At 38.1% G+C, this 20211-nt stretch overlaps 1 protein-coding gene across 3 annotated transcripts in view; it reads left to right on the top strand.

Moving 5' to 3' along the window:
* Positions 1–19507, top strand: part of UBR1 (ubiquitin protein ligase E3 component n-recognin 1) — a 167520-nt gene extending 148013 nt beyond the window's left edge. For 2 of the 3 annotated variants that reach the window (XM_082647338.1, XM_082647340.1), the window contains 6 exons: positions 1298–1406; positions 4364–4420; positions 6935–7012; positions 13197–13367; positions 15215–15316; positions 16853–19507. In XM_082647338.1, the coding sequence (XP_082503464.1) occupies positions 1298–1406; positions 4364–4420; positions 6935–7012; positions 13197–13367; positions 15215–15316; positions 16853–16994 (659 nt within the window). In that variant the 3' untranslated portion in view covers positions 16995–19507. The remainder of the gene's footprint in view (positions 1–1297; positions 1407–4363; positions 4421–6934; positions 7013–13196; positions 13368–15214; positions 15317–16852) is intronic. The other variant, XM_082647339.1, reaches the window with a different exon arrangement.
* The last annotated feature ends 704 nt before the right edge of the window (positions 19508–20211 follow it).

Genomic DNA, 20211 nt, shown 5'->3' with positions numbered 1-20211 from the left:
GTGTAGGTAAAAGGTGAGGCCAGAAACCAGATTAGCCTCACAGTCTGCAAAACCTATTCATGGCTCCTATCTATGTACAGTTTTTGTACTTGAGCTTACAAAATGCCTGCTCGCAGAGTATAATGGTTAAGGTATACAAAAAATTAGAAAGATTGATTGCTTTTAAGGGAAAAGAACTGTTTGGCTAAGTAGGAGGAAATTTTTATTATATTACTCTGTTTCTTGAATTTTGAACATATGACTGTATCTATTATGAAAGAGTTAAAATGCTGCTGGGAAAGGGCTGTTGTGATAAACCAAGGCTATGTGTATTTGAGTAACAGAATCATTTCCGTTCTCCTTTACTTGCCTTAAATCTACATCAAGGTAGAGAAGGTTTCCTTGTGGCTTTGTATGGGTAAAAATCAGAAGGTTTGTATGATTTTGGAAGAGTCATCAAATTTGCTCAGAGATTCTTTCTTTTGTCCTTTTCTCAGGTCAGCCTTAAGAAGGTTCTATATCTTGAACTCAGTTCAGTAAGGTTTGTTAGATGTAGGTTTGTTCTGATTCTGTATAAATATGATGCTACTTTCCAAGTGGTTGTCAGTACAGATCTGTTGTTTTCATTTTTTTAAAAATCATATATTATCTAGTCTGTGCTGTAGTATGGCAATGGATAAGATAAAGTCCTTTCTTTTATTGAGAGGAGATGAAATATAAACAAACAGATAAATATATATAGCATAATGTGAAATGGTAATAAGTGCTGCAAAGAAAAATAAGCAGGTCATGGGAGTAGAGAATGCTGGGGTAGAGTCATGAAAGCCTTGTTTGTGAGGAGATATTGAGCAAAGGGACATTGAAAAAGGAGATAGGGTTGAACTGGGCGGGTGATTGAAGGAAGAGTATTCCTAAGCAGAAGGAACAATAACTGCAAAGGCTTTGCTTGACATAGTCAAGGAATAGTAGAGATGAGTGGCCGAAGCCTATTGAACAGGGGGAGGGTGGTAGGAGATGAGGTCCAGATCAGGTAGGGCCTTTATGCCACAATAAGGACTTTTGTATTTTTGTGGTGGTTTGCTGTTGGAGAAGTCTGATCAGGAGAATGACTCAATCAGATTTAAACGGATCACTGTAAAATAAATTAATTAATTAAAAAAAAAAAAGGATCACTGTGTCTTGTCACCCACAGTTTCATAGAGTACAAAGTATACTCTGTGTAGACAGAGTATAGAAATGAGCATAAACAATGTAGAAACTCTACTGTTGACCAGGTAAGAATAATGTACTTATTAAATGTATTTTTATTTCCTTGCAGGTCCTGCAGAAGGAGAGTACAGTGCACTCTGTAGCTATTTATCTTTACCCACAAATTTGTTCCTGCTTTTCCAGAAATATTGGGATACTGTAAGGCCCCTCCTGCAGAGGTACTGTGGGGTTAAAATATCATTATTGGGTTATTATACAGTTTGAAAATGTTAAATTAAAAATATTTGCTAAGCTCTTAGATTGATTAGCATCGTTTGAAGGGGTGACAAAAATATATGAGATTCCTAATTCACACACATAAGGAGTTGGGGATAAGACCAGCAGCAATGGGCAGCTGGAATTTCTGCTTGTTCTACCATGACTACCATTCATGGTTCTTATTTTCCCTACAGCTGCTATCTCATCCCAGTTTTAAATGGGGTGGGGGGTGGGTGGAGTGAGGGTAGGTCCTGTTGTAAGCAGCAGTACAGTCACAGTTAAACATTGGAGGAACCCAAAGTGGGGCTACAATAGTAGCATATCTCATATGGTAGCACGTATCTCAGCAGGGTGACTGAGGAGGAAATAAAGGTCATTTGGTAGATCAGAGATGTATCTAGTTAAATTTTCTGTGGAAAAGTGTGTCTTTTTTTAATTAAAAATTTCTTTCTACCCCATTACTTACTGGCCCTTCTGATCACTCTCTACCCTCCAAACCTCCAATCTCCTTACCCTATCTTTGCTGCCACCATTTTCCATCTTTTTTTGTTTTGAGATATAATTGACATATACCATCATTTTAATAATTAGTCCTCATCGTGTTACTCTTACTTTATTTCCCCCATTAAAGATTCTGGCATCCAATTCCAATACTTGTTGCAGGGGGGCGGGTTGTTTTTCCCACGCATCCAGCAAGTAATTCTGCAACATCATCTGGGTGTCCTGCTATTCAGCTCAATCCTGATGCTGTCTTCCTGGAGATGCTGTCAGATTCCATGGGTTAAGGGCTCAGTCCATAAAACTGACGACCCCACCTCCACATACTTCAGAAAGAGCCAGTCACAGTCCAGGTTGTCACCTGTGCTCACCAAAAGACTATAGTTTGATTAGTCTGTAGAGCAGCTCACAGAACTCAGAGAAACGTTTTACTTACTAGATCATCAGTTTTTTATCAAAGGATATAACTCAGGGCCAGCCAGATGGAAGAGACACATAGGGCAAGGTATGAGGAAAAGGGAGCAGAACTTCCACGCTCTATCTCTGAGCACACCACTCTCCCTGAATCGACACGTGTTCACCAACCTGGAAGCTCTCCAAATCCTGTCCTTTAGAGGTTTTATGGAAGCTTTATTACATAAGCGTGATTGAGTAAACCATTGGCCGTTGGCGACTGATTCATCCTCCACCCCTCTTCCCTCCCCAGAGGCTGGTGGGTAAGGAGTGGCTGAAAGTTCCAACCCTCTAGTCACTGGTTAGTTCTCCTGGCTACCAGCCCTCATCCTTTTGTTCAAAAGCCACTTTGTTAACATAACAAAAGACACCTTTTTCACTCACAGCACTTCGGAAATTCCAAGGGTTTTGGAAGCTCAGTGCTGAAGTTGTGCTGAGTCAGTCTGTGCCAGGAACTGGGTCAGAGACCAAATATATTTATTATTGTTAAAAAAATTAAGTTTGAAGATCTAATTGGCTTTATTAAATGATTTATGAATGGGCAGCATCCCATCTAGCAAGTAGAAAGGAGCCTTTTATAGTCAGCAAGGAGGTGGGACAAGGAAGTCATAAATGAGAAAAGGATTATTTCAGGCAAGGTAACCTTCCTTTGCGGGACAAAAGGATCTGTTAGGCAGATTACCTCACTGCTACTGACCAGGAAATTCCAGACCGATGGGTAAAGATTTCACTTCTGGGGAAGGTTGAAACTGCAATTAGGTTTAGGTGTTAAGTCTTGGTTTGATGGACGTGGGCTTAGCACAAGTAACTTCCATTTGGGGCTTGTCTCTTTTTTAATGTTATCAGTCACAGTATCACACCCTTGATTTCCTTTAGTCTTTTCAATTTTCTACCCTTTTTCTTTCTCCTTTTTCTTTGATCAGTGTCTTTTTCCCTGCATGCCCATGTCAGGATTTGTGTGAATGTCCGCCCATCTCCTGACACCTTTCTCTGTGCTCTCACCTCTTCTTTTGGGTTCTTTTCTGTGTTTTCTCATTTCTCATGAGGTATTCTGATTTTCAGTGTGATAAAAATGAATCCAAAAAAAAAATCAGTATCATGCTTTGTGTTGAATGCAATCACAGTAGGTTATACTAATTTTACTTTTATATTGTTGGAGTCGATACATTTTTAACTTGCCATTTTAGTTTAGTGTTAAAAATTCAAACTTTGAAACAAAGTCTGTACCATTCCTGGCTCTGCTTGCCTCAGAGCCTTTCCTCATTGTCTTCTCTGAAAGGCAGGGGACTGACCTCTGTAGGCCATATTTCCCAGTCTCCCTCGTCTGTTGGCTTCAGCCTGTGGGAGGCACTGGCAAGATATTGGAGGTCAGGAGGAAGAGAGAAACCTGTGTTTAGACCACCTCTCTCTGCCTTGTGGGGCATCCCTGACAATGGCTACTGTCAGTTTTACTGATGTTCTACTGGATGTCAGAACATCTAGTTCCCACCAGACAAGTCTACTGTAGTTCTAGCATCCACCAGTGACCCTGAGCTCCAACAAAACCACTCAAAAAATATTATTTTGTTCCTCCAGCCTGGGAAGGATAGTAGCTTCCTGTTATTGGCTAATCTTTGGGTTGCCTTGCCTTATTTGACTCCTGGTTGGCTTCTCAGCCCTTCTGTCACCTTTATTTCCAATTCCTAGTATTAAATTCCCTCTTGTTAAAATACTCAGAGTGGTTTCTGTTTTTCTAGTAATAGATAACCTTTTAAAAAAGAAATTAATAAAAGGGGGGGGTAAATAGACAGAAAAAAGAAGGGGAGAAAAGAAAGGGAGAAGAAAGGGGGACAAGATATAAGGTAAAAGAAGTCTAGCAGAGGGCACATGGAAAGAAGGGACAGAGAGGTTCGGAGAGGATGGCTCCATGAATATTCCACTGAAGTTGTGATGACCCATTTGCTTTTTCTCTCTGCTCCCCATATAGATGGTGTACAGACCCTGCCTTACTAAACTGTCTGAAGCAAAAAAGCGCCATAGTCAGGTTGGTTTTACTTCTCAGTCCTTCCCCATCTACAAGTTGTGTTTCCAAAAGTAGTTGGTTGATGAGGATGCTTTCTAGTCTGTTGTCTTCATTCTCACTCAGCACATTGTTTTTTACATTTCTGTTAGGTCTTTGCCGGAAATTCGATTCTTCGTACAGTTGATTTTTTTCTTGGAGTGGCTGTCCTTTCTCTCTTAAATTGTTTGACACCACCAGCACCTTAAGCTAGTGCATACCTGTTAAAAGGCTTCTTGCAGCTGCTAGTGTATTAAAATGAGAGGGTAGTGACAGTATTCATATAAACCACTTTTTTTCCTTTTGAGAATAAAGATATAAATAGAACTATTCCCTCCTCCCCATCTCTTCCTTTCTATAAGCTTAGAGACTACCCAGCAAAACTTTTCTTCAGCCCCCCATCTCCCTTAAGTTATGGTTTAATCAAAATCCATCTCTTCCTCAAGGACAGTTTTTATTTATTTATTTATTTATTTATTTATATTTTTTGGCTCTCTTGGGTCTTTCTTGCTGTGCGCGGGCTTTCTCTAGTTGTGGTGAGCAGGGGCTACTCTTCGTTGTGGTGTGCAGGCTTCTCATTGCGGTGGCTTCTCTTGTTGCGGAGCACAGGCTCTAGGTGCGTGGGCTTCAGTAGTTGCGTCAGTGGGCCCTAGAGCACGTGGGCTTCAGTAGTTGTGGCACGTGGGCTGAGTAGTTGTGGCTCACGGGCTCTAGACCACAGGCTCAGTTGTTGTGGTGCACGGGCTTAGTTGCTCCGTGGCACGCAGAATCTTCCCGGACCAGGGATTGAACCCATGTCCCCTGCATTGGCAGGCAGATTCTTAACCACTGTGCCACCAGGGAAGTCCCCCTCAAGGACCATTTTAAATGTTACCTTCTCCCTGAAGCCTATCCTAACACATCCTCTCATATGTGTCTGTTCATGTGTGTGTATGTGTGTCCCAGCCAACACTGTAAATCACTGAACAGTAAACTCAACAGTGGCCAGAACCGCATGCTTATCTTCTTTGCGTCCCCTCCAGGGCCTGGTTTGTATTATGTACAGTCTCTGATTTTTATTCAAATTGCATTGCGTCAATAAACAAGCAGAGGAATTGACCCCAGCCTTAAATACTAACACCAGCACAATTTTTTTTTTATGGCTAAAGCAAACATTGTGAGACAGTGTGCATTTGCTACCTTCTTTTCTCATCTGTTTTCACCCCTTGAGTTCCTTTCAGCTTCTCCTTAAATGTGCATATGCTGCTGCCTAAGACTTAACCCAACTTTAGTGATTTAGAGATTATAGATCCACCTCCTGTGCTCAGATGCAGTAGTATTCACATCACCAAGAAAAGAAGAGTTTAAAATATGAGTACATATTTTAGCACTATTAATCTCACAGAAGTCGCTGTGTGCCTTTTAGACATCTACTGTTTCCCTAGCATGGTACTAAACTAAAATACTCTGAGAGAGTTAAAAGATACAATACATACACCTTTTGGTCATGGGTAGTTTATAGTCTAATTATGTACATAAATGAGATACAGTATAATAATATATGGAATATACTGTTAATGCTATAGAAATGTAAAGAGTAAATATTCTTAATGATGTAAGTTTAGTCTTAGAGGAGATAATTTTTAGCTGAACACAGAAGAGATTATAGTAGAATTTGAATTGACTGGGGTTTGAGAAGAGAATTTCATGTTATTCAGATGACCTTCCCCAGGACATGCATGCAAGGCTTTTGTCATATTACTATGGTGAGAATGAATAACATTTGCACGCATGTAACAAGTACTAAGTATATTATGTTTCACTTCAATATCTTATTGAGTTCTCAACAGCCCTTTGAGGTTCCTTGATACTATTCATTTCTTAAATCAACATGAGTATTTAATGTTTCTCTCCTCACCCCCCCCCCACCCCGGAAATGTGTTACTAAATTGAGGGTGTGCCCTATGATTGAGAAAGTATATATGTTTATTCTCAGTTTACTGACCAGGAAATACAGGATTAGGTTCAGTGACTTGTCAGGTGTTAGAGAATTTAGGATATGTAACCGGGCCTGTTTGATTTCAAAGTCTGTGTTCTTAACTACTACTTTATATTACCTTCCTAGACAGTATAGAAATATAGCTAGAACAATTTAGTCTTAGGAGATAGTAGGAGTTGGGTTTGGAGAGGAAACCAGCTGATGAAAGATCTGGAATTCTAGGCTGAAAAGTTTAGACTTAATCTAGTCAACAGTAGGAATTACTATGGATTGCAAATATGAATCCTTAAACTGTTTTTTTGGCCACGTCACACGGCTTGTGGGATCTTAGTTCCCCGACCAGACCAGGGATCAAACCCATGCCCCCTGCAGTGGAAGCACAGAGTCCTAACCACTGGACCACCAGGGAATTCCCCTCCTTTCATTATTTTTAAAACATTCTTCCTTCTGTTATTTGGTCTGTTTTTGATCTGGGCTTATTTACTCATAAAATAAAATTGCCATTTAAATTATATTTCTAGGTACCCTAGAAAAAGAAATAGTTTGATAGAGCTTCCTGATGACTATAGCTGCCTCCTAAATCAAGCTTCTCATTTCAGGTAAGAAGAAATATATATTTAAAACTTTTTTGAGCTTACAAACTCACCACCACTAGCAAACTTTTTTTAAAAGTGACCACTGAGCATCCTCTGTAACAGTGATTTTCAATCTTTTTTTTTTAATCGAGGTGAAAATCACATAACATACAATTTTGTATAATTCATTGGCATTTAGTGTATTGCCAATGTTGTGCCACCACTGTTTCTCTCTAATTTCAAAACTTTTTGATCACCCCAGGGAAACACCTTGCATCCACTAAATAATCATTCTCCATCCCGCTCTTTCCCGATTCTGTAGTAACTGATAATCTGCTTTCTGTCTCCATGGATTTGCCTATTCTAGATATATTATATAAAAGGAATCATACAATCTATGACCTTTTGTGTCTGGCTTTCTTCACTTAGTATGTCTTTGAGGTTCATTCAAGTTGTAGGATGTATCAGTACTTCATTCCTTTCTTGGCTAAATAATATTTCATTGTATGTATATACCAAAGTTCATTAATCTATTCATCCATTGGTGGGCATTTAGATTGTTTCCCTCTTTTGACTATTATGAATAATGCTCCTACAAACATTCATGTACAAGTTTCTGGTAGGACATATATTTTAATTTTTCTTGGGTATATATACCTAGGAGTAGAATGCTGGGTCATTACGGTAATCCTATGTTTAACATTTTGAGGAACCATTAAACTGTCTTCCACAATGGCTGCACCATTTTACATTCCCACCAGAATGTATGAGGGCTCCTATTTCTCCATATTCTCACCAGCACCTTTTATTTTCTCGTTTGTTTGTTTGTTTGTTTTTTAATTAAAGTGATCCCAGTGGGTGAAAAATGGTAGCTCACTGCGGTTTGATATACATTTCCTTAATGATCAAGGATGTTGAACATCTTTTTGTGTGCTTGTTACAGATTTGTATATGTTCTTTGGAGAAATATGTGTTCAAGTTTTTTGCCCATTTTGTTTATTTATTTTTCATTTATTTTTTTATTTTTTAATTGGGGTATAGTTGTTTTACAATGTTGTATTAGTTTCTACTGTACAGCGAAGTGGAGTTCCCTGTGCTATACAGCAGGTTCTCATTAGTTATCTATTTTATACATATTAGTGTATATATGGTAATCCCAAGCCCATTTTATAATTGGACTATCTTTTTTGTTGTTGAGTTGTAAGAGTTCTTTTTATTTTCTGGATATTAAACCCTTATTAGATTTTAATTTGCAAATATTTCCTCCTATAAGTTGTGTTTTCATATTCTTCATAGTGTCCTTTGATGTATGAGTCCATCTTATGTTTCTTTCTTTTGTTGCTTGTGCTTTTGGTATCAAAACTAAGAATTTGTTGCCAAATCTGAGATCATGAAGATTTATTCCCATGTTTTTTCCAAATAATTTTATAGTTTTAGCTCATATTTAGGATGTGAATCTGTTTTGAATTAATTTTTGGAATAAGGTAAGAGGTACAACTTCATTCTTTTTTCCATGTGGTTTCCAGTTGTCCCAGCACCATTTTTGGACACTGTTTTTTCCCCCTCATTAAATAGTTTTGGCACCTGCTTTGAAAATCAGTTGGTCACAGATGTTTGGGTTTATTTCTGGACTCTCAATTCTGTTCCATTGGTCTATAAGTCTATCCTTATGCTAGTACCACATTTTTTAATTACTGTACCTTTGTAGTAAGCTTTGAAATTGTAACATGAGAGCTTTCCAACTTTTTCTTTTTCAATATTGTTGTGACTATTTCGGGTCCTTTGCAATTAAATTGGAATTTGAGAATTGGCTTTTTCATTTCTGCAAAAGAGGCAATTGGGATTTTAATAGAGATTGCATTAATCTATAGATTGCTTTGGAGAGTGTTGCCTTCTTAACAATATTAAGTCTTCCAGTCCATGAACATGGATGCCTTCTATACTTAGGCCTGCTTGAATTTCATTCAGTGATGTTTTGTAGTTTTCAGCGTACAAGACTTTTCCCTCCTTGATTATATTTATTCGTAGGTATTTTATTCTTTTGAAAGCTATTGTAAATGAAATTGTTTTCTTAATTTCCTTTTTGGATTGTTCATTGCTGGTGTATGTATGTATGTATGTATGTATTTATTTTTGGCTGCATTGTGTGTTTGTTGCTGCACGCGGACTTTCTCTAGTTGTGGTGAGCAGGGGCTACTCTTTGTTGCGGTGCGCGGGCTTCTCATTGCAGTGGCTTCTCTTGTTGCAGAGCACGGGCTCTAGGCACATGGGCTTCAGTAGTTGTGGCTCGCGGGCTCTAGAGCGCAGGCTCAGTAGTTGTAGTGCACGGGCTTAGTTGCTCCGCGGCATGTGGGATCTTCCTGGACCAGGGCTCGAACCCCGTGTTCCCTGCATTGGGAGGCGGATTCTTAACCACTGCACCACCAGGGAAGCCCTGCTGGTGTATTTAAACACAACCGATTTTTGTCTGTTGATCTTGTACCCTGCAACTTTCCTGATTTCCACTAGGTTTTTTTTGTTGTTGTTGTTAATGGTTTCTTTCAAAGAGCATATTTAGGAGAGTTAATTTAAAGTCTTTGTTTATTGTGTCTCATGGCTGGGCTTCCTTAGGGATGATTTCTGTCAGTCTCTTTCTGGTTTCCTGTGAATGGGCCATACTTTTCTGTTTCTTTGTAAGCTTTGTTGAGAATGGGACATTTTGAGTATTGTAACATAATAACTCTGGAAATCAGATTCTTACCACATCCCAGGAATTACCATTGTTGCTTGATAAGGCTGTAGTTATCTGTTTGTTTTAGTGACTTTTCCAAACTATTTTTGCAAAGACTCTATTCGTTGTGTGTTCACTGAAGTCTCTGTTCCATTATCTCTGTGGTCAGCCAGTAACTGACAGAGATTTCCTTAAATGCCTGGACACAATAAGAAAAAAAAAAAAGAGAGAAGAAAAGATATAAAGACTATCTACCTCTTTAAATCCCCTCTACTACCATCACCGCCAAGGAAGCTGCTTCAGCCCACGGGAGCTGAAACAATGGTTAGTTTCTGTGCCAGCCCCTCAGTGAACTGCCAGGCAAAACTAAACATACAACCCTAATTTTTGAACACAAGGTCCCTCTTGCCCACCTTGGCACCAGCATGCTGCACCAGGATTGTGGGCAGCCACGCCCATAGCTACCTGCTGTGGGGCTGGGGGATAAGGGATGGTAACCACTACACAGAATGCCAAAATTCACTGAAATTTACTAGCCTCATTTTTGTCAAGCACTCCTCTGGACACTGCAAGTGTTTGTCCTGACTCTGAGTTCCCAGAATAATTGCTTCAGACAGTTCTTGCCAGATCAGTAGTTGTTCTGGTATAGGAACCTCACTGTTCTCAACTTCCTAAGCAAGTAGCAGTCTTAGAAATATCTTTTATACATGTGTCTTTAAACACTGTTTTACATGCATTACAGTGTGGTGACCACATTCATTCACTGAAATGACACTGAAGAACACTTTTTTTTCCCAAACACAATCTTATATGGAAGCTCATTGTAACAGTAAAACAGATAACATTGTGACTCAAAGTGCAAGCCTGGGTACTGGAAAGAGGAATAGCCTTTTAGCCCCTTAGCCTTTTCTGGCACCATGTTCCTCCTACCTCAATCAGATTAAACACTACTCTAAAGCAGTGTTTCCTAAACTTCCTTTTATCTTCATCTTCCCTTTCACTGATCACTTTCAAATCAAAAAAATACTGGCTGATAAAGACGAGTGATAAGCAATAAAAACAAGTTACATTGTGCTCATTGCTAATACCATGTATGAATTACCTTTATAAGAGAACAACATGAACTTAAACTCATGATGCTCTGTGATAAAATTATGTTCAATAAGGTTAACAGTAATTTTTGTTTTGCCTTCTGTAATATGATGCAATTTATTTGAATAGCATAAATTAATGAGCAGCACACCACCAGTGAAATGTCACTGAATGGAGAAATCATATTTGTATCTGCTTCAGCCATTGGTTTGTGAATATTTCATATTTGAATCACAATGCATCATCTTGAAAATAATAAGCCAAAATTATTATTGATGTAGTTCTGTATCCTTGACAATCCAGTAGCATCACACATCACCCATAGCAAACCAAACTGATAATGATGACGTGGAACTAGCAGTAACTAGTAATTAAAAGGCAAGAATCTCAGTAGCTTGAAAATCAAAGCCTATTCAAGACTCCGTTGATAATGTACTGGTGACAAGGCATTGTTTTCCCAAATTACAGAAATTCCAAAGCTCAGTTAGGCGTTTTGTAATGTTCCTGAGCTTTGTGCAACAGCTAAACTTCTTACTAAACTTAATTAGAGCTCTCAGTAAACACAACTAACTCTCAAATTTAAGGATACTAATTAATAATTCCAGTTAACTGCCTTGATCTATAAGGTGACTTAGTCTTTATAACTATATGTTAAATAACTTGCTGTCATTTGAAGGACTCAAAAGGAGAGATTGCATTTCAGGGTCATCTTAAGGGCTTGAAGAGCCCTTCTTTGGCCCACTCTGAGAATCACCACCCTACAGAATGACTAAGGAAATTCTCTTATTTAGTTATAACCATTGCTTTGAGCCACAAAGCCAGGGGGTTTAACTGGCCCATCAGGGGCTTGGGCAGCCCATAGTTCAGCCTCTATTACCAGTTAGAATTGACCTCAATTTCAGCTCCCTTGCTGCTTGTCTCAGGCAGATTAAGGTCAGCCAACTAAAGAAGTGACTGAATCACTTTACCTCTCAGCCCTCCAAAAATTAGCTGGATGATTTCAGAGACTGCGTCCAGCTCCAAATTCAGTGATTTTCCTAATCTTGGGGCTGCATTGGTATCACAGATACCCTGTGAATAGATATTGTTTTCTAGTCATTCAAGGGTATCATGCTGTTGGCTCTGAGAAGAGTGTTAATCATTAATCACAGTGACGATGCTCCTGAATGATATTAGTACTTACTGGTTTCAAGTAAAAATAATAATAAATCTTATGCTCTCTTCCAGTTTTATTGTTACTACTAGTTTCCATTAAGACTGAGTCATCTCTAGTGTAGGAGGGTGGCTGGTCAGTACTGTATTTCAGGGGCATCACTCCCATTTTCCTCTATAGGATGGGACTCAGCCATCCTGTGCTAAAAGTTAAAGAAGATGTTGGCTTTATCCAAAAAGAGCAACACCCAGGGAGTGAAAATAACCCTCTCATCTACAGGAGACAGGAATGGAATACCTATGCAGGGAGTCCCTCTGCTCGTGTGTAGAGAATAGTGATTTTCTTATCTTGCCTAAGAAAGTGGGCATCAGAGAATAAACTGTTAATACCATATTAGAGATTTGTTTTGGTGCTCTTTATTCTGACCCAATTGTGGACATCAATGGATCTCTCCTGGGGTTGCATTTATTTTTTTCTGTCCAAATTGATGCTTGCTTTATGTCCATTATACAGCAGAGATAGGAGTATAAGAAGCTCCTTTTACAAAGATAGCCATTATCACTTTAATTCAGAGAGTGATACCCCTCTTGGGGGCATTATAGCAAGGCTCTAGCATGCCACTGTGTCAAATGGCCAGATCTCATAGTACTACTTGGTTCAAACAAGTAAACTTTGTCACTTTTTCTTTCCCAAGACTTGGCTGTGTTTCACAGGTGGAAAGGTGCGTCAGCTCAAAGACTGCAGTCTCCCCTTTCAACCCTAAAGATCTCAATACTTCAAAGAAGTGGGGGAAATGTGTTTAAACCCTTACTGAAAATTGTGGTTAAAACAACAACAGTAATTGTATACCTTCAAGGTCATTGCTCCAACATTGAGACACAAGATTGACTAAACCAATCCAGAGGGGGAGCTGACTGTAAATTGGTCGTGTCAGATGAAGACTGGATTCTCTAAATGCATCTCAATCTCAAGGCATATTTAAGTGCCACACTTTGTGGGAATTCGCAGAACACTGCATATTTAAAAATAAATTTTCTTACTATGAATTAATCAGAAGACTTTTTGTTATCTTCTTAAGGAAAAGTATTAAAAAGGAATCATCTAATTAAATGTTTCCTTGTGTTTTAAGAGCTTTCTTCGCTGCAAAGCAGCCAGTGATGAAAACACTGCTAATACATCTAAAACACTGCTAACTGATTATATCATGCTTTTATTATTTCTCCACCATACTGAATGTTTTCTTCCCTTTTGAGGTGCCCACGGTCTGCAGATGACGAGCGAAAGCACCCTGTCCTCTGTCTTTTCTGCGGAGCCATACTGTGTTCTCAGAACATTTGCTGCCAAGAAATTGTGAATGGAGAAGAGGTGGGAGCTTGCATTTTTCATGCCCTTCACTGTGGAGCTGGAGTCTGCATTTTCCTAAAGTAAGTAGGAAGCTTCATAATGAACGTAGGGAATCTGAATCCAGTCTGGAGGCCATCATGGCAGGACAGTATGTTGATAGGATATGATCTGTCAGAAGTTAGAGCATAGACCTGTTATTCACATGCAATTGTATTTGAAAAGATACTTAAGTATCTTCTCAAATGTAAATAATAGTTTAAAAAATATGAAGTAAGTAGTTTGAAAAATAAGGAGTTAAAAATTGGAATCTGTTCACATTTTCATTATTTGTGGAAAACCTTAAATATGGTAGACTTGAAATGAAACTGAGTTATTTGTATTGAGGTGGATGGACCTATAGTCTGTCATACAGAGTGAAGTAAGTCAGAAAGAGAAAAACAAATACCATACACTAACACATATATATGGAATCTTTAAGAAAAAAAAGGTTCTAATGAACCTAGGGGCAGGACAGTAATAAAGATGCAGAGGTGGAGAATGGACTTGAGGACACAGGGAGGGGGAAGGGTAAGCTGGGATGAAGTGAGAGAGTAGCATTGACATATATACACTACCAAATGTAAAATAGATAGGTAGTAGGAAGCAGCCGCCGCATAGCACAGGGAGATCAGCTCGGTGCTTTGTGACCACCTAGAGGGTTGGGATAGGGAGGGTAGGAGGGAGATGCAAGAGGGAGGGGATATGGGGATATATGTATACGTATAGCTGCTTCACTTTGTTATACAGCAGAAACTAACACATTGTAAAGCAATTATACTCCAATAAAGATGGTAAAAAAAAATGGAAACGTGAAATATGATAGGCTTTATATTGATTACTCTGGTATTGTGTAAAAATCAGGTATAGTGAAAGAGTTTAGAGTCCTAAAACTTGTATTTTCAAAGGACATGTACATTGTTACTTTATGTTGTCCTTTGAATGTTTTAATTTGCTTCACTTCTTCTACCAACCAACCATTGTTTTCCCTGGTGTCTTAGCAAATGACTGAGAACAGACCAATAGTCTCTCATATTTATGAAAGAAGAGTGCAAGTTTCCTGAGAGAGAGAAAAAATTCAAAGTGGATGCATGTGCTCTTTCTTTCCATTCTCCCCATGTAATCTAGTTTCTGTTTACATAAACCCAAACATCTCACTCACTAGGGAATATGTAATCACTGCCAATCAGCATCTGTTGGAACAAGGAGAATAAGTGTATGCAAGCAAAGCCCAAACACCTATTTTCTTCTAGGGTACCTACAGCGATTAAACCCACTACCTATTCCAACTGTTTATTTTATAATTTCTCTCTAGAGTACTTATCTCTTATGTACACGAACATTATTTTTTATTTTTCCATTTCTCTGCTGTAAGAGTCCCAAGTACCTTCAGGGTTACAGTGGTTCTTTATAATGTGCACTGTTGGAGGCTGGCTCTAACCAGAAAAGGCTCGACACTTCCATAGATGACCTTCTTTCTGGCCCAGGGTTATCAGACTAGGAGATGTGGTTCTATTCTTCTGTTAAGCTCCCTCCCCCGCTCCAGGTCATAGGTCAGGAAATAGAACAGAAACAACCCCAGCCACCATCTTCCAGGGTACCTATGGTTCACATAGGACAGTCTCCTTCCTCTCTTCAGTATATTTAGTCAGTATTACTGACTGATCCCATTTCCCTAAGTCCATTGATCCTTTCCCATAGCTTCAACAAAAATAGCAATGTTCATTCTCTTTTATTTAGACAAAACACGATTTAGTCTGTTTGTCCATATTGTCTTTATACTGAATTCTTAACAGATACCATGTCTTTTCTCTAGATTAACTTTGACACAGTGCCTGTCATTTGCATACATGCACTTAGTAATATTTCTGTTGGTTGTTTTGTCCCTTAGAATCAGAGAATGTAGAGTAGTCCTGGTTGAAGGTAAAGCCAGAGGCTGTGCCTATCCAGCCCCTTATTTGGATGAATATGGAGAAACAGACCCTGGCCTGAAGTAAGTTTTTAAAATTTTACTCACATTATTGTACATGGATGGTGGCAGCTCTTTAAACACAAAAGCTAATACTGAGAGATATTTTTAAATAGCTATAAATTGAAAATATTAAATATGATGCCATCCTAAATGTAACACATAATTTTCAACAAGTTTGTCCTTCTCCAAAATTTTTAGACCCCCGCCATCCTAATGTTTGAATGCTCTATTATTTTTAATCAACCTTTCTTCAGAATTACTTAGAAGGTTTAATTGACGCTGATGTATAAAAGAAAGAAATCTGTAGTATCCAGTGAGGGAGTTTGGTTTAAAATGGATATTCATTGTTTCCATTGCAATACTTGAAACTTTTTATTAGCCAGCTATGTCAGCCTTCTTTGCTTTTAAACATTAGCAAAAATGCTTAGAATCCTGTAATTTTCTGTATCCTTCACTGGTGTTAGGAACTGGAGTACCACTCATGGGTATGAGAAAAAGGAGGTAAGGCCACAATGGTCCCAAAAGTACATATAGTTAAAGATTAGATCCCCTTACCATAAGCTCTTTTTGTTTAACTAAAAGTTTGTTCTTTTGAAATTTTGGGTTGGCCAAAAAAGTTTGTTCGGGATTTTTGTAACATCTTAACGGAAAAATCCGAACTTTTTCATCATCCCAATATATTATTCAGAATGAATCGGCTTATTGGATGAGGCTTAGAACCTCTTTGTTCATACGGAGATTTGTTTTTATTGTAACAGCTTTTGACCTGTATAGAGAAAGTCTTTGGATTCAGGAAGAAAAAGGTGGGTGGTGGAAGTAGTTAATGATTGAGGATAAGAGGCCTGTGTTGTTCCAGAAAGGTACAAAGAAGCAGAATTTTTAAGTTAGTTAGGCAATATGAAAATACCTAACCAGCTGAGACATGTTAGTGCCCCAGGGATGAGAGTCTCACAGTTCTCCATCATTGGCAACAGCCAGACTTCAGTCATTTTGGATTAGCTGTTATACAGTGTTACAAACTGTGCAACCTTAGAATTGGTGTGGAGTAATTTTATTTAAGTACTTGCTAATCACCAGCAAGTTTGTTGTGTCATAAAGACAATAATAACTAAGTATTTCTGAGGAGCAGCGTATAATTTGAGGGCTTAGTGTTACACCTCAGACCTAACCTCTACCGTCCAAAGATCAGAAATCAAAGCTGGATAAACTATAAGAGGCCAGAAAGCCATTAAAGACCTACTCAGGCTAACCACTCTAAAAAGAATAGAACTGCTTCAAGTTATAAACCTTTCTAGCCATTTAAATGGGATCCCATAATGCCCATGGTATACTTGACCTATTTTTCTGAATAATCAAGGAGTAAGTTTCTTCTTCATTAGCTAAGTAACTTATCGAGTTCATAGTGATCAGTGGTGAAGGGAAAATATACCTTTTAAAACCTTGTCCTGGTGATTCCTTCCCAGTTCCAAGAACATCTCAAAAGTTCAGACTAATTTAAACAATAAAGATGTAGTAGTTATTTGATTCAAGCTTACATGTTTTTTTCTCCCCCTGAAGGAGGGGCAACCCCCTTCATTTATCTCGTGAGCGGTATCGGAAGCTCCATTTGGTGTGGCAGCAACACTGCATCATAGAAGAGATTGCTAGGAGCCAGGAAACTAATCAGATGTTATTCGGATTCAACTGGCAGTTACTGTGAGCTCCAACTCTGCCTGGGGAGAATCACGAATGAAGACAGTAATGAAGACTGATTCAAAATTATGGAGACCTTATTGAGGGCTGGGGAAGGGTTGGAGGGTCTTTTGCTCCATGTCCAGATGCACATACATCAATAAAATATTCCTTAATGGAATATTTCTTTCAATTAATGAACATATGCTTAAAGCAAAAAAAAAAAAAGACATAGATTAATCTATTTTATGTTCCAGAACACTAAAGAAATGCTTCTTCACCCCCAAGTGTCTGATTCTGCTAATAGTTCCAGAAAACTTATTTCCCTTCGTAATCTGTCCCACTTCACTTCATCCACCTGATAAATGAAGTCACATCAAGCAGTTGTGGGCATTCTTATATGTTGGTTGACTCTTCTACAATTTGTATTTGGTGTTTCCCCCCCAAATTTAATTTAGCTAATGGATCACTGACAAGATTTAATAATCTGTGTTAGTCTTCCTTGCAGCTAAAGAGAAATTCAGAAACCATGCAGTGTACTTCAATTGAGAAAGTTTTCCAAAAAGTAAAAATTTTATAATTTCTCTCTTAAGGAAATGCCCCTAAAGTGCCACTTACTGTTTCAGCCAGAAATTAAACTATATTTCTATATGGACAAAGTTTCCATTTCTAAGGCAAATTTCTGCCAGTGTGGAAAAGCTTTTTTTTTTCCTACTGTAGACCTCAAGAAGAGTTAGGATAATGTATTTATTATTTATCCCTGATGAAACAAAGCCTGCAGTCCTCACCTCTGATGGTGAGGATTAGCTTTATTGCATTTTGAAATTATACTTTCCATTTTCCAAAGGCAAGTTTTCCAAATAAGTTCACTTATCTCTTGATTGTGACATGACTCTATTTGACTCAGAAACCTGATGCAGTTCTGATGTAAACTATCTATAGAATGAGGATAAGAAAATTCCCCCAATGAATGGATCATGGCAGCTGTAAATTAGAACAATCAGATTTAAGCCTGTTCTGTAACATTCTGTGTCTTTGTAAGACAGATCCTTCATTTGTTATCTGTGTGCAAACTTTTCATAAACTCTGGATATATGAATAGTATAACCAACAAAAAAAGCCATGTGGTCAGTAGTCTGTGTCCTGTTAAAACATGCTGTGGTTGAGCCATCTTGTTCATAAATAACAGAGCTCTCCGGCATCTGTGCATAGACTTCTTGGTTTTTGGCTTTAACTTTTTATATCAAGAACTTATGATATAAAACAGCAGGCAGAAGATAGATTGAAATCTTATATTTTAGCTTCTGTTGTCTCTGGGGTAATGTTAGGAGTTCGAAAGATACATTCAAAGACCGTCTTATTTTGCCTTTGGTGACCATGGTCATGTATGTGTATAAATGTTTTCCTACCTTCTTTTTGCTCAGCAAAGGCAAGCAAATAAAAATATATTTGCAAAGTGATTGATGATGTACATTTTGGGTTAGATTTTTATGGTATTTTTATGTAAAGTAAAGAAATTCTGGATTTTACAATAAGGGATTGGCATGAACAGGCATCAGAATCACAATCATGTTTCTACCTGAATAATTATTATTCAGAAGGTATCAGAAAAGAGATACAACTCCAATAAACAGTTTCTAACTATTGATGGGTGAGGATTACAAATTTCAGTATTCAGTTTGTCAAATTTGCCAGTATGATTAAATGATTATAACATTTCCTTTTACTTCTTATATAATTTTGTTGGGTGGATTGTCTGACTGGGAAGTCTGAGCCAGCCTAGGCAACAGAAGATGCTGACTTCTGCCCTAATTGATTGGTCCCAGTTTAGCAAAGATAAATTGATTTTTTATTTCTAACCTTTTTCTATCCACTTCATAAATTCTACGGTTAAGCTCTCAAGCTGCCAGAGGGACTGTCCTGCAATGGCCAGTCAGATCTTTACTGCCAAAGAACCCATTTCCTATTGAGTTCCATTTCCTGAGATTGATTCAGATCTCTGCACTGTAGATGAACATACATCTCTCAGTGCTGCCCCCAGCCCAAGGGATTTCTAATTATATTCAAATATCCTAGTTGTTTGCCTTCATCATTGGAAACAGTTTAATTAAGCATATGAAGTTTACTTAAAAATGAGCAAAAAGTCACTTTATTTTCTTTAGTGTAGTATGTGGAGGAACTGGTTCAACAGGATGGCTCCAAAACTGTGTTTTTTGAATGTTTGGTGAGGGGCTAGCAGAAATTTTAATGATACAGTGAAGAAAAACATATATCTGTATAACTAATTTATTATCGTGGTGTATGGGCTGAGTTCACCCTTTAGTGGTCATTTGTCATTTCATAACAACTATGCATTTTGGTTCACTGTGATGATGATCTATATTTAGTGACTGCCACATATTTATACCACTGATTCAAATTCCATCCATGATACAAATAATGCATATATTGATATCTTTTATTGCAAAATGTAAATTTAAAACTTGTATAATGTTCTGTGCTTTTTGAAATAAAATATCTTATATGTGTATATTTAAAAAGAAAAAAGGGACTTCTCATGTTTGGGGATTTGGGTTTGAAGTATAAAAAAGTATACCTAGAAAGGAGCTATAGCTAAAAGTTATCTTTGTCAGCCCAGACAAATTCTTTAAAAGACATAGGTATTTAGTGTAATGGTCTCCAAACATTTTGACCATACAGTCTATCAGTAAATAATTTTTAAGATGCATATTTTACATATATATGCATATGTTCAACTGTAAGAATTAAGATTACAGATGGGGGTGGGAATAAGCCAAAATCAGATAATTTTACATTATCAAAATAATGCAAAATTATTACAACCAACAAAAAATGGGAGCAAAGGGATGAGTAGGTGGAAAGTTAAATAAGCTCACTGAGGGCTTCCCTGGTGGCGCAGTGGTTGGGAGTCCGCCTGCCGATGCAGGGGACACGGATTCGTGTCCCGGTCTTGGAGGATCCCACATGCCGCTGAGCCTGTGCGTCCGGAGCATTACATAGAAGTAAAAAGATAGCACTTGAAGCTGAGAAATCAAGAAATAAAAACTACACAAACTGACAATAGGATAAAGCTAGCAGCTACATAGAAGGGGCAGTAAGAGGTAGTTTCAAAATTGCTTACATATTAGGGAAGCAACAGAGAATTTAAAGAAAGAGTACTGAGAGTATTATATAAAATCAGAATAAAGTTTACAACTAGAACTACACACAATATCAAAGGGGGG

This window comes from Grampus griseus, assembly GCF_964374135.1.
Source record: "Grampus griseus genome assembly, chromosome: 2".
Classification (NCBI taxonomy): domain Eukaryota; kingdom Metazoa; phylum Chordata; class Mammalia; order Artiodactyla; family Delphinidae; genus Grampus; species Grampus griseus.
Note: the sequence above shows the minus strand (reverse complement) of the source record. Positions and strands in the feature narration are given on the sequence as shown.